The sequence below is a fragment of the Xiphias gladius genome, chromosome 21 (assembly GCF_016859285.1).
Source record: "Xiphias gladius isolate SHS-SW01 ecotype Sanya breed wild chromosome 21, ASM1685928v1, whole genome shotgun sequence".
Lineage (NCBI taxonomy): Eukaryota > Metazoa > Chordata > Actinopteri > Istiophoriformes > Xiphiidae > Xiphias > Xiphias gladius.
The window spans coordinates 24,226,049-24,240,013 of NC_053420.1; the positions used below are offsets into that span (position 1 = coordinate 24,226,049).

Consider the following 13,965-nt stretch of genomic DNA (forward strand, 5'->3'; position numbering starts at 1 on the left):
CCTCCAGTCCCCTGAGACAGTCTCTCTACAGTAATTATCATCAGAAGCACTCTAGAGACAACCCTACCCACCTCCTTCTACCTAACTACTGCTCTACTTATTCTTAATACACACACGCACAAAGAAGACGAGCATAGACACACACGGGATGTGCTGTGCACACTGTTGAAGAGACACTATGGCACAAACAAAGTTGTATGCTCTGACATTGGTCCTAGATGGGATAAAGTATTCACACTGAACTCTTCTACACACAAAAGCACTCAAGATCTTTCTCATGAATGCATCCAAGGGAAGAGAAGTGGAACACAGTGGCAAGAGAGTTTGATGACAATGATAAATGGAAATATTCTCTGTTTATATATGGAGATAAGGAGAAACAAGGCAAAGAACACATTTAGGGAACAGGTCTTCTGCAAATCCAAATAGACAGGATTTCTCAGTAGCACTAATGTGACTGAACACAAGAATAAATAACTACAAGGGGCGAAATTGAAAATGTAGGCATTCACTTTAGTACCTAGGCCTAATGAATCAGTCAGCAAAGCTCTGTCTCCTTTCTCTTTCCAGTTTTGGTTAAAAGCTGCCATTTTTACAAAGCGCTTGGCTCACTGTCAAAATGCCAGAGCTAGGTTCTAAATTGACCTATAAACTGTGTACCTGGCTTTCCCTTTGTGTCAAGGACACATGAAATTCCAGGAGGTATAAAAAATGCCATGATAAATAGGTGAAGATATACAGAATTCATGTGACACCACTCTAAAAATAGCCCCCTGATCTCCATTATGGTTTACACCTTTGAAACTGCGTTTCGTTTTTAATGCGAAGGCACGGCAAAAACCTTTATTACAAAATTCAAAGTTGGCAGTGGAGAAAGGAGCTGAAGTCATATTGAGGAAACACTTATTCGGTGGAGGAATTCTGCTTTCAGCAGGCTTGCTTGACATTCAGCCAGTGATAACAAAATGTCACAGCAATACACTGTAGCAGAGATGAATACTGACTTATAAATAAAAATAAAAATATAATAAGTCCTACTTTCAGTCAGCTCTTCATGTTGCCTTTGCTCGATGTTTTGATTTAAGCTTCTAAGTTCAAGAATGCTCCCATAGTGAGGTGCAGATCAGTCTGTGTTTCATGTCCATCAAAATTAAACAGGCTGTTGTCTGAGATTATTTCGGGTAAATCAAAGACAATTTTTCATAAAAAAAGTATGGTTTACTGGAGAGGAGTTGTGCAACGTGTTTTTAATCTGGATGGATTTTCATTTGAGTAGTGTGTCAAAATAAAATTTAGATCTCCAAATCATATAAATGTGCTTCAATTAGCTCCACACCCACTTACTCAGTTACAAAGGCATTCATCATAATTATGAAACTGAATTCAAACTAAATTAATAAAAGATTCCAGTCATTGCCATTTTTCAGAAAATTAAATAAATAACTAAAAAAAAAAAATTACGGCAAAATTTCCTTTTAAGAAGACAAAATATTTGCAGAAGAAAAAGGTACAAATACAGGACATGCAACATTCGTGCAACCTATGAAATTTGCAGGCTCATCATCAACATATAATTATATTGTCTCTTTAAACTTACTTTTAGTAGCTTAAATTGTATTTTAAAAGACTTAATGTTGCCCTGGCAATTAAGTTAGTAAAATTCATAACTATTGACACAATTAAAAAATGTTTAGAAAAAAAAACAGGTTAACATCCAGGAAGTAAAAGTTATAATGTTTACAGGGTCACTTGTGCAGGATCCTTCTGTAAAAATGTTTGACAAAATCCAATATTAAAAAATGATGCAGCATATTAACACATTTTGACCACAAACTATGTAGTGGAATAATGCTTAGATAAATGCAAAGAGTATAACAAAAGAGTTGGGAAATAAACCTAAAAGACAACAACTCACAAAGACATTACCTTAAACTAAATTGTGTTGACACGCACAAGTTAAAAAAAAAAAAAGAACAAAGGAATAGTTGGAACATTGAAATGTGCTGAATATACTACGTCACCATACGGCCACTCTTTTAACAGAGCACTCAGAGTGGCATTACCCTCACACAAAGGCACACAAAGGACAGACAGTTCTATGGCAGCAGCTGCATCAGGTTGCCAAGTCCTTGTCTCAGCTGTACTAATCCACGAGTGGCACTGAAGGACAAAATCTTGGTATAGTCAATAATACTCAAACAACACTTCTCTGGCCTGTCCATATGGTATTCAACACAGCATCATGCAACATCAGGACTCCTCCTAAGAGGCAAAAAATTGTGCATTCTCATGTTTGGTTGAGAGCAGCATGCACAATGTCAAACCACACTTGTTGTGAGAAGTGTCATCACAGTGAGGGGATGTCTGATCTTGGCACTTTGCAAAGTCATTTCAAGACATGCCACTACTTTGTCATTTGCCCTTCTGTTAAACTTAAGGAGTCAATATCCTAGGGCTAATTCAAAGCGGTTGTCTTTATCACTATGAGAGATTGGAACAATGTCAAAAAGTCACCATCTGACAGAGTAGTTCTGGCTCCCTTGGAAATTTATTAGAGCCATAAGCCTTAATTTACAGGAGAAGGTTACAAAGCAGGCAATCACCTTTGATCAGGCCCATAAACAACAGCTAGTCAATGCTGTGCTGCTCGTCAATCTGTCACTCAAAAATTCAAAGGGTTGACATCACAGGTCAAAAAACACATTTGTTTGTTGAATGGAAGTGAAGCCAGATAGGATCCAGCAAATAGTGAGTGAATTCTGATGTGATTCTGCCCTGAAAGTTTTAACACTAAGGGAACATTATCTCTGAGGACAGGCTATTTTTCTCACTAAGTACGTCAGCACTGTGCTTTTAACAATCCAGCCTAGGCTGTCTTTTAGTAATACCACAAAATTCATACATGCTGATGTGGTGTTATGGTTACTTTCAATAGTAATTAATTACTAATACATCTAATCATTACACATTAGAAGAAAGGTAGTTAAATGCAAAGATTACTTTAATTACTCAGCAATGTTATTTTGTGTATGTAAGACATTTGTGATATATATTAATATTCAATATTGAGTTGATTTATCCATTGTGTGATGGCCCCTTGGCCTCACCTATACTGTATATGTACAGTTAGGTGCATAAGTATTTGGACAGTGACACAATTTTCGTAATTTCGCATCTGTACACCACCATAATGGAGACATTTTTTATAAGTAGTCCCTCATTTATCAGAAGCTCAAATATAATTGGACAAACCAACATATTTATAAATATAAGGATTATTTTTAATATTTGGATGAAAATTTGTTGCGGTCAATGACTGCTTGATGTCTGGAACCCATGGACATCACCAAATGCTAATTTCCTACCTCGAGATGCTTTGCCAGGCCTTTAATGCAGCTGCCTTCAGTTGCTGCTTGCTTGTGGGTGTTTCTGCCCTCAGCATGCTCAGTTGGGTTGAGGTCAGATGACTGACTTGGCGATTGAAGAATATCCCATTTCTTTTCCTCGTGAAGCTCTTGGGTTGCTTTCACAGTATGTCTTGGGTCATTATCCATCTGTACTGTGAAGCACCGTCCTATTTGTTTTGCAGCAGTTGGCTGAATCTGAGCAGATAGTATAGCCCTATACACTTCAGAAGTCATCCTGTTACTTCTATTACAAGTCACATCATCAATAAACACCAGTGACCCAGTTCCACTGGCAGCCATACATGCCCATGCCATAACACTGCCTCCACCATGTTTCACAGATGATGTAGTATGCTTTGGATCGTGAGCCGCGGTACTTCTCAGTACTCGTCTTCCCATCCTTCTGGTAGAGTTCATCTTGGTTTCATCTGTCCAAAAAATCTTGTATGTGGTTTGCACCTTGTGGTAGAGTCTCTGTATTTACATTCATGAAGGTGTCTCTTGATTGCAGACTTTGACAATGATACGTCTACCTCCTCAAGAGTGTTCTTGAACAGGCTATATGTTGTGAAGGGTTTTTCTTCACCAAGGAAAGAGTTCTGCCATCATCCACTTTAGTTGTCTTCTGTATTTGTCCAGCCCTTTTGGTGTTGCCAAGCACACCAGTATATTCGTTCTTTTTAAGAATGTGCCAAATTGATGATTTGGCCACTCATGAAGTTTCTGCTATCTGTCTGATAGGCTGAAAAAACAAAGCAAACCTAATAATGGCCTCCTTCATTTGCATCGACACTTCTGTGGGCCACAAATTGAAAGTTCCCATTAACAGGTACCAAATGCAAATACAACACTTGGAATCGTCTCCAGACCTTTTATCCACTTAATTTGTCATGAAATAATGAGGGAAAGGGCCACACCTGGCCATGAACCCGAATGGCAGTCAATTGTCCAATTACTTTAGAGCCTCTTAAAATGAGGGACTCTGTGTCTCTCTCCTCTCTAGGTTACTTGGTTTGGTTGGAGTTTGGTTGGACTTTGGTTAATTTATTTTTGGTTTTCTTACACCAGGATATGTTCACACATCCACATCCTACACACATTACTGATGAACTGACAGCATACTTAATTTAGCTTTCTTAAATAAATTTATTTTACTTTAAAGAATCATGTGTTTTCTCCACATTTTGTCCCTCCTTTGAACCGGGTCGTGACAAAAATGCGGGCTCGTCCGGTCGGATTTTGGTAGCATTAGTTTTTCTTTGCTACTTTTGGGTAGAGTATCATATATGACAGTTGTATGTTGTTAGTGTGGAGAGCATTAATCTAAACCATTCTGGGTCATTGTTTTGAGGTTAACAGGTAATGCTACAATATTTGGTGGGGTATTATTTTGACTGGTGTTCTCCTCTCTGAGGCATAGCAGCAGGTTCTACTAGAGAGTCTTGTTGTTGGGTGTTTTTTTGTTGTGGTTTGTGACAATGGACACAAATTCATCTGTAACAATATTGATAATCAATTAATAATTTGAGTACATTTTCAAGTAAAAAGAATATTATCTGGTTTTCTCTGACTTCCTTAATGGTAAACTAAGTATCTTTGGATTTTGGAGTGTTGGTCAAAATAAGACATCAGAATATGTCACAATGACCTCTGGGAACTTGTGATGGGCATTTTTCCCATTTTACAGCTTAAACAATTATTCAATTAACTGAAAATAAAAAAATATAAATAAATAATTTAAATAAATAAATAAATTTATGAGGAAACTGTTTGCTATATAGACTTGTGTATGGTGTACCATAAATATGGAACTCAAAATTTGTTTACTATATTATGTCCAGCCCAACTGGTGAATACATGACTTTCTATGCTTTTTCAGGCCGTGTTGTCTTTGTTTAACTGACATGGTATGAGAACCTGTGGTACCCATTGGTGCTGTCACTTTTTCAACAAAAAAAAAATTTCAAAAGAATCTGAACTGGCCCATAATTTGTTCAAAGTAATTTGAATGCAATCCATATACTCCATACATTCAAGACACAGATGATTCGGTGTTGTGATTATCCAATCAGCACAGCTTTGCTTGCTAACATCCTCCTCCATTTTAGGCAGCATAGGTATAGCCGAATTTGAAGATCGCCCTCTGCTGGACCACAAGGCAAACTACTTAAAACGCTCAGATGCATTTCTTAGATTGTAAATTTTGAATTCTAACAGGTCATTACAGTTTGAATATTTAATTTTTTTCCCACATTGGAATGAATACTCGAATTTTGAATAAAAAGTGACAGCCCTAGTACCCAGTAGTCTGTTAGGACGAAGAACGGCAGCAGATATTTGGAAAGACTGTTCTGATTGATGATGTGGGAGTCATATGCAAAGTGGTTGCTACTGCATGAGCCAATCGATACCTTATAGGACACCTGAACAAGAGCCTTCATTACTCACCACCCTTCAGAAGTCAATAAAGAAGTAACAAATTACCTAATGGCATTTTATTCCAGCCATTTATAAATTATAAATATGGATAAAGCTTCTACAGGCACCATGAAGAGTATGTGTTAAGGAAGTAAGGAATTGTAGGGATTTAGAATATACTTTGAGCACAGTCCCCACTCACACATAGGCTATCATCATTAACAAGTCTCAAAGGCATAATATGGTGCAGCTCCATTAGGGAAAAATTTAAATACGTAAATCCAGGATTGATTTCTAAGAGTGTTGAATGCAAAAATAAAGAAAGGCTATTGCTTTCAACACTACTGAGGAAAAGGCACAATTTTTAGCAGGCTTTTTCATGAGGACATTGCATATCTGCATTGATGTGGCCTGCATGACACTCAATTAATAACGAGAAGAGAAACTTACAGGAGTTCAATTAGGGATGTTTCAAAAGGGCCTTTGAGATAATTTTAGGACTCTGAATGTCCCCCTAGTGACTGTCGTTCTAATAACCACAGTGTATTCCCCACCTAACATAATCTCAGGGCCTGTCTTAATGGATTTTTTCTGGAAATGCCAGAAAAAAAGGAAAAACAAAGCATCACAGGAAAATAGCACAGCAGAAAACAAGAGAAAGTGGGATTTTTAGCAAACTTGTTTTAGGTACTTTTCACTAGTGTTAATTTGTCGGCCACTTTTAGATTTAGTCTTAGTCCTGAGAAAAAAAGTGCATATAAGTTTTAGTCATATTTCGTCAACCTCACCCTTTTATTTTTAGTCAAGTTTTAACTGACTAAAACTCTGGTCATTTTAATCCTACCTTAGTCAAAGAAAAACATTAACATTTTAGTCTAGTTTTAATCAGAATAAGCAGAATAAGCAAAGAATAAGCATTTTAGTCAAACTTCAGGAAACTGCTCTCAAATAAGATTTCATCCGACTGATTTCAACAAATAAGTCTGGAAAGATGCGACAACAGCAAATCCAATGCAATCTAATTCTAGCAATATGTGTCAATCAGAAAGTAACCAGAAAAAAGAAAACCTTTCCCGATCAAAAAGAACATTGTACAACAGCCTTGCAATAAATCTTACCCTTATAATGTTCAGTTTTGTCAGGACTGTGCCATAAAGGTGATGATTGTATTCTGTAATTTTGTAGGCCTTAGTTGTAGTGTTGTACTAGATTTTGTAAAAACAAAACATGTTTATAATAGGTTGTACATACCATTTAAACAAATTTGTAAACGAAATATTTGGAACCTCTCTGCACATAACACAAGCTAAGTATTAAACAGCTTACTAACGCCAAACAACTTTATTCAAGCCCAAAACAATCTTCTACATTAAATGCTCTGAATTTTAATTACCAGCAGAGGTCTCAAATAGACTACATTTAGCTATCATGAACCCATTCAAATTCGACAAGACCTGAAATGTGTATGGCAATTAAGTTGTTTGTGCTTTAACACGGACAGCATGTTTAATTTACCAGAGCAAACAAACTCGTCTTAAGCAAAAGGTCTGCCAACGCAGCTTACTGGGCTAATGAATCTCAGTGAGACAAAATCTCCATCTGTTTGCAATCATCAGGGCAAATTTTTAATTTGTCCACCACTCTGGTCTACGACCAAATGTCAGAATGCTAAGACGCTAAACCTGTTAGCATTGTTATTGTGAGAATTTTAGCTCGCTGAAATTAGTATTTAGACGCTAGCATGGCTACAGACTGTTAGTTTGGCTTACTGTGCATTGGGTCACCGGAAGAAGCTTGGTTAGAGTTTAATTAAGGGGGTTTTAAGTTTGGACATTTATTGTTTCTAGTGGGGTTGGTTGTTTTTTTTCTTGTTTTCTCTTTCTCTTAAGTAAACTGTTCAGCGTTGTGTTTCAATACCTTCTACATTTTCAGCAAACATCAAACCTTCTGAATGAAAACTATGTTTTTTGTGAAAAGGAACATTAATGGGAAAAGTTTATCTGATGGTAGAGCTGGGACCAAAAAACAATTATTTAAATATTTACATATCATTTTCCACAATCATACATCATCTATCCTGAATTACCAGTGTGTGAACAGAAATTGTGATGTGCAGATCTGCAGAATTGGGTCCTAGAAAAGAATAATTTATTCCTGCCCCAACAAAATCCCTAACTCCCGCCTGTACAATGCTGTGTATTTCTTTCTAAACTGCTAACCACAGCGAGGGGACAACTGGAGTTTCCAGAGGCACTGAATTTCTCATACTAGGAAGCGGTATCCCCAGATGTCTGGTGAGGTTAAAATCCTCATTACTTGTCATGGCTAGACCCTAACCCCTTTGAAATGACACTGCCTAATTAGTGACGACAAATGACTGCAGAGTTAATTAACCAGAATGCTCCTTAAGGGGCATTATCAAATGTTTAAGAAATTAACAGATTGCCAGTTCACCAATTCTATGTAATTGATTTGTTCCCATTCAGGTTATGAACTCGTCTCTTTTCCCCATCTATTTAGCTAACCATCCGGGAAGAATTTATAGTGTCCACATCCATAAGCACAGGCTGAATCGGAGAAAGGAGTATTCATATCAAAATCATTGCCATACTGATTGCAGTAGAATGCTTTTCTGCTAATGAGGTGGCAGTTTGCTACTTAGTTGCAACTCATAAATAAATGCTGTCTTGCAATTAGACAAGTACTGTATAGTAAGCCGTGATAGAGGTGACACACTAAAGAAAATGGAGGAGGCAAAGAAGCAGAGTTGACGTGGATTTACTGCATAAACAGGCCAGTGTGAATCACAGGCAGATTTCCACTTAAAGCCAGCCATGTAGCAGGAGCATGCCTCATGAAGTAATAGTGGGCTAATTCAGAAAGCCATCTAGCCTGGTCTCCTTTAATTAATAAAGTACTTGAATGCTGATGGCAGAAGTTCTCTCTGTCCTCAGCTTTGGCACTGCGCCTGTCATGCAATTAGACAAGCTTTTGCAGATTTGGATGAAAAGCAATGGCAAGAATAGTAGGGATGTAATACTGGTAAAGCCTAAGGCCACCTTGCCATTTGGTTTAATAAAAGCATAATTCCATGTGCATGTGACTACATATAAAATGTTAAGTATGTAGATGTATTCAGATTAATTAGCTTATACTTTCTGTTTGAGCTGCTACAGAATGGCATTTTAAACTCTAGTATATTTCTATTTAAATCTCATAATGTCCAGGCGGCTCACTGATGATATCAAAATTCATGTTGACCGTTCAGCTATAAAGCTAAAAAGGGACAAATTATCTAAGCTCGTACATACGACACAAAAGATGTACTATTTGCTATCATTACTGGTACAATCCACTCTTAACTTGCTATTTCCTTGGTTCTTAAAAGCAAAGGTCATGCCCAGACCATTAAAGTATGGAGAGAGAAATGACATCTGTCTGTTAGAGACCCAGGAATAGAACAGAGGAGCTGAGACAGAGGCGGGAGCAGTAGAGCATGGCTCCAGGATTTACATCAGTGAGATTTGCATCATTGGCAGGTCTTTAGGCAGGGCAGGTCTAATCTCCTGCAGACAGGCTTAAGAAAGGAAAACCTGACTGTTGTGTCTCTACAGATAGGGATTTCAGTAATTAGCATAGTTAATAAGAGAGGGTTTACGGAGTCATATTCAAAGGTGTCAAGTCTAAGGTGAAGATAACACAGGAATAAGAAGGAGAAAATACAAGAATGTGCAACTATGTCAAAGTTAAGTCCCATATATATGCAAGTCCGCTTGTATGAACTTGGCCAAAGGCATTTACCTTGATCCACAACTCGTGAATCGCTATGGCAACAATGGCTGTCCACAGACGCTTAAAAAGTGATTAATTGATGTTACCTTAACTGTATGCCTTAACTGTCTGGTTCATATTACAGAATAAAAGAAGCAAAGGAATTTCAACGTAAGTTGTACATTTTTTCACCCATTTAGTAATTATCATGGCATCTATGCCGATGATAATCAAACTAGCTTGTCAAATTTTGACATCCAAAGCCTAAGTGTGTGGGGCTTTATCAGTAGAGTACAACTGCTGGTTGTGCAGAGAAAATTCATAACATTTTGGGTAGCTTCCTTTTTGGTGTGTTATTGCCAATGGCACCAGCCATGTTGCTCTATAATACAGTGTGTTCACTCACGCAGTAACAACACTGTTACTTTCTTTATGACACAGAAACCACACAATGAGGTGACCAGATTGACACTGTCCAAATTTCCTTGCATTGATGAGAGCAAGTCAGGTCTGCATGACTTGGAAAAAAAGTTCACAGGGAGTGGCCCCAGACAAATTCAATTATTAAATCCAAATCACAGTTTCGATATGTTTGAAGAATTTCTCTCAAAGATGATGGACAAGTTATTATGGCAGTTGAACATAGTCTTCAAAATACTGCACTAATGAATTACAACTGTCAACTATCACTGACACTGTCAGTGTTACTCAACTAATTTTTAGCAACACTCCCACTTCTCTCTCATTATCTACACTGGAACAACAGAAGTAGTTAAGCTGATAGGAGTGCATTCACTCATTGCATTCGCCATTTCAGAGGCTGCCAACATTTCCTAATGACTGCAACCCTTCTAAATTATTGAAAAAGCCCAAGCACCTCACCAGCTACAGAAATGGCTATTAACCTTGGTGAAGCGATATTCAAATCCAGTTAGAGCTAACTTTGTCCTCCAGTATCCCTTGCGGGGAGGAAATGTAAATGTGTTCTTGCTGAGACAGATGGGGAAGCCGCCCATCGTTTGAAGTTCCAGCAAAAGAAGTCATCGCAAGCAGAGGACTCTCCACCCCCCTCTGTAAAATATTCAGGACTGAGTCTCATTGAGCCACCTCTCTTCCCAGTGTTTCCCTTCAAACCACACTGGGCTTCAACACTGTTAGGTTATTACTAAGCAGGAACACCTCACAAAAAATAAAAACTTAGCAAATGTTTACAAATTCACCACTGTGCAGCGACAGTGAAAAACAGCCTGAGGATTATCTCGCTGTGCAGACAAGAATTCAGGAGATTTGATTTATGAGAGAGAGGGAAAGAGAGGGCAGGAAAAAAACACAACATCCCACTCCCTGTTTAAGAGCATCCTGGAGCCCAACCATCTGAATATTGTGATGTCCTCTGCATAGTTGTTGACAGATCATCACAAATTGCATTGCTCAGCTTAGCTGACATACTGTCAAAGCTGATTTGATTCTGTTGTAGATATACATGGTTGTCAATCTGTTCAGGCTCTGATACTGCGCTATAGACCAGAGAGAATCCCTGATCATTACTCTTATCACCTGGCCCGAGAGAGAGAGAGAGAGAGAGAGAGAGAGAAGTAAAGAAAAAAAGAAGAAAGAGAGAGAGAGAGAGAGAGAAAGAGAGAAGTGGAAGTAGGGGAATGGAAGCTGGTACAACCACAAGTAAATGTGAGATTAGAAGTTTATTAGAAGTTTTGAAAGAGTTCACTTTCTAAAAACATGCCACTATGTGGACTGTTGAAAAATGATGATACATCCAAGAGGAAAATTTAACGACAATAATATTATGAGATCAATATCAGGGATAAGTGTTTGTTATTACGTACTTAAACTTTAACAAATTATTTCTGTTTAAATTTGATCAGTAAATTTTGGATGGATAAAGTTAATTTCTAATGTGGGTTCTAAAGCGATGGGTGTGTGTAAGAACTTGAACATTTTGGCTGAATTTTACACCACACATAATCTCTACATACTTCTTGTAATTTCTAATGTATTCATTTTAATCTAATGTCTTGACGGCCACATACTTAAATACCTAATAATACCTTCCAGAATCCTAATTGGGTCAGCCTTTGCCTTCCAAGCAGCCTTCCCTGTGTTCCGAAGGATATAAATCTTTCTTCAACAAGACATTTCTTCAGCTGTTTGAGGACTGACCTACAGGGAAATCTGCTACATGTTCTGTCAGGGTTGTAAATTAAAAGAATGGCTAAGTACATAACCCTCATAAAATTTGTCTTTGGTGCATGCCTAAATAAGTAAAAGGTCATATTCAAAAAGTACTGCCACACCTACAATATCTTGTTACCTTATTTATCCAAAATGGCTCATTTGGACATTCTTTAAACTGACATTTCTCTGTATTTCAGCTACTGGACACAGTGCAACATCGACGTTACCAGTGCTGAAAATAACACCTGATTAAACAATCAGTCAATCGACAAAAAATGTATCAACATGGTATGTAAAGTTAAGTAAAAAGACCAAACATTTGTAGGTTCCTCCTGCAGTGCAAGCTAAGGTCGTTCAAGCAAAAATAACCATCGTGCTCAAGGCACCCCAACTATCTAAAACAATGTATTCCACTCAGTTTAACCTTTTTTCAGTGCCAAGTCAAAAGGCTCCATCAGTACCGAAATCTATCAGGGCAACACAGCAAAAACAGATATGAAAAAGTAAAAATGACATGAGATTGCAAAAGTACAACTGTAGTGTTAACACAGTGCCAAACTGAGTATGCCAACCTGATTTGACCAATGTTTACAGTATCAACAGGTTCCTGCTCTGTCATTTCACTCAGGACATCCTGCACCAGTGCTACAAACATTTATACAGACACACTTCCATAAAGACAAGATCTCTCCTACTGACCGAGAAGAAAAATATCAAACTGAGGTGCAACTTGTAGAAGAAAATGCTGATTTATTTATTTGCTTGTCCTGAAGCTTTGAATTTAAATTACCAAAACAAAACCCTGCTTTCTCCTCTGAGTGTATTTGTTTGTTACTCAATACAAGGCAGGGAGATATAGTTCCAGTTCCTTTTTTGTAACTTTGGCAGCATTTTGTTTGTAATCATTAGGTCTAAGTGTGCACACAGACAACACAAATCCAGTATATTTTGCCAGGCTGTTGTTCAGAGGTCACAAACAGACACTCGAGGATCAAAGTGCAAGAGTTAACCTTTTCACAGTGGTCTTATCTGAAATTGTGCTGCAGTCAGAAACTTCAGGCATAGTTCATCTGCCTAAGCTGGCGTTATAACTACACTGTGAACATGTACTCTCTCTGCTGTTAATGATAAACCACGAGCTCACGCAGCCCACTGTGTAAGTATCATTTAAAATTTTAGTTAGTTTAATTCTAAAACTATAAAACCTGATACATTTTACAGTAAAGTCAAGAGTGACAGACAAAGGCTGCACTTAACATTTTATGGCAATCAGACAGGGCTGCATTAGTGACTTAAGTGAAGTTTTCCCCAGAAAAGCTCCTGTCAAGTAATTGTAATTGTAAAGAGCAGCACTTATTCCAGGACATACGTGTATATGCTTACAGTTATTACAAGACCTGCAGGTTACAGTGAAGAGAGTGGCGTTACGCCAGCAGTGGGCTGTCAGCCGCTTCAGCTCTGATCTGTCAAACCTCTCTGCGCTCTGACATGCTAGCCTGCTAGCAAGGTAGCGACACTAACAGCTCCCTGAGACGATGACAACCGACACACGGCAGCGGGGCCGACCCGTGAGAGGAGGGAAATGCATTCTCGGTGCTGTGACCTGTAACGGTACCTTGAGTTTGTCTAGAAGTATGTGCTTTGAGGTAGCTGTCCTCAGTCCTCTTGCCGCAGCCTGAGAAGCCATGGATGCCGCCATGTTGACACTGCAAAGCAAAGAGAGATGACGTCGGGAGCGTGTGCCCGTTACCGCGGAGCCGCTCATAGGTCAACAGGCGCACGTGGGCGGTGCTTCAGAAAGACCCCCGCACGCACACAGTACCACGTTCGGCGTGCATGTGTGTTCATATTCAGTCAAATGTAGTCACTTCATTCAATGGAAAATTGTTATGTCTGAAATCCAGTCTGCACTGCAGTCTCATCCAAAGCCCTTAAAACTCCTCTCAAATATGACTTTTGATTTGCAACTCCAAAAAAATTTATCCACTTCTCTTAGAAAAAAAAATGTGGACTGATGCATGATATTCAACAATGTTCTTCTTTGAAGGTTCAGTTTTTAAAAAGTGTTTGATTTTTCACCCAAAGAGGTCACATTCTGCAGCGACACTTGTATTACACATGGTAAGTCTCCAGGAAATGAATGCAAGTCTAAAGCTCAGCAACAACGTGTTTTCTC

The 13,965-nt window shown here is 38.3% G+C and overlaps 1 protein-coding gene across 1 annotated transcript in view; it reads right to left on the reverse strand.

The window, feature by feature from the left end:
* Positions 1-13,518, reverse strand: part of suclg2 (succinate-CoA ligase GDP-forming subunit beta) — a 91,927-nt gene extending 78,409 nt beyond the window's left edge. Inside the window, exon 1 of the mRNA XM_040115777.1 lies at positions 13,405-13,518. Within this exon, the coding sequence (XP_039971711.1) occupies positions 13,405-13,488 (84 nt within the window). The 5' untranslated portion in view covers positions 13,489-13,518. The remainder of the gene's footprint in view (positions 1-13,404) is intronic.
* Positions 13,519-13,965: the final 447 nt, after the last annotated feature.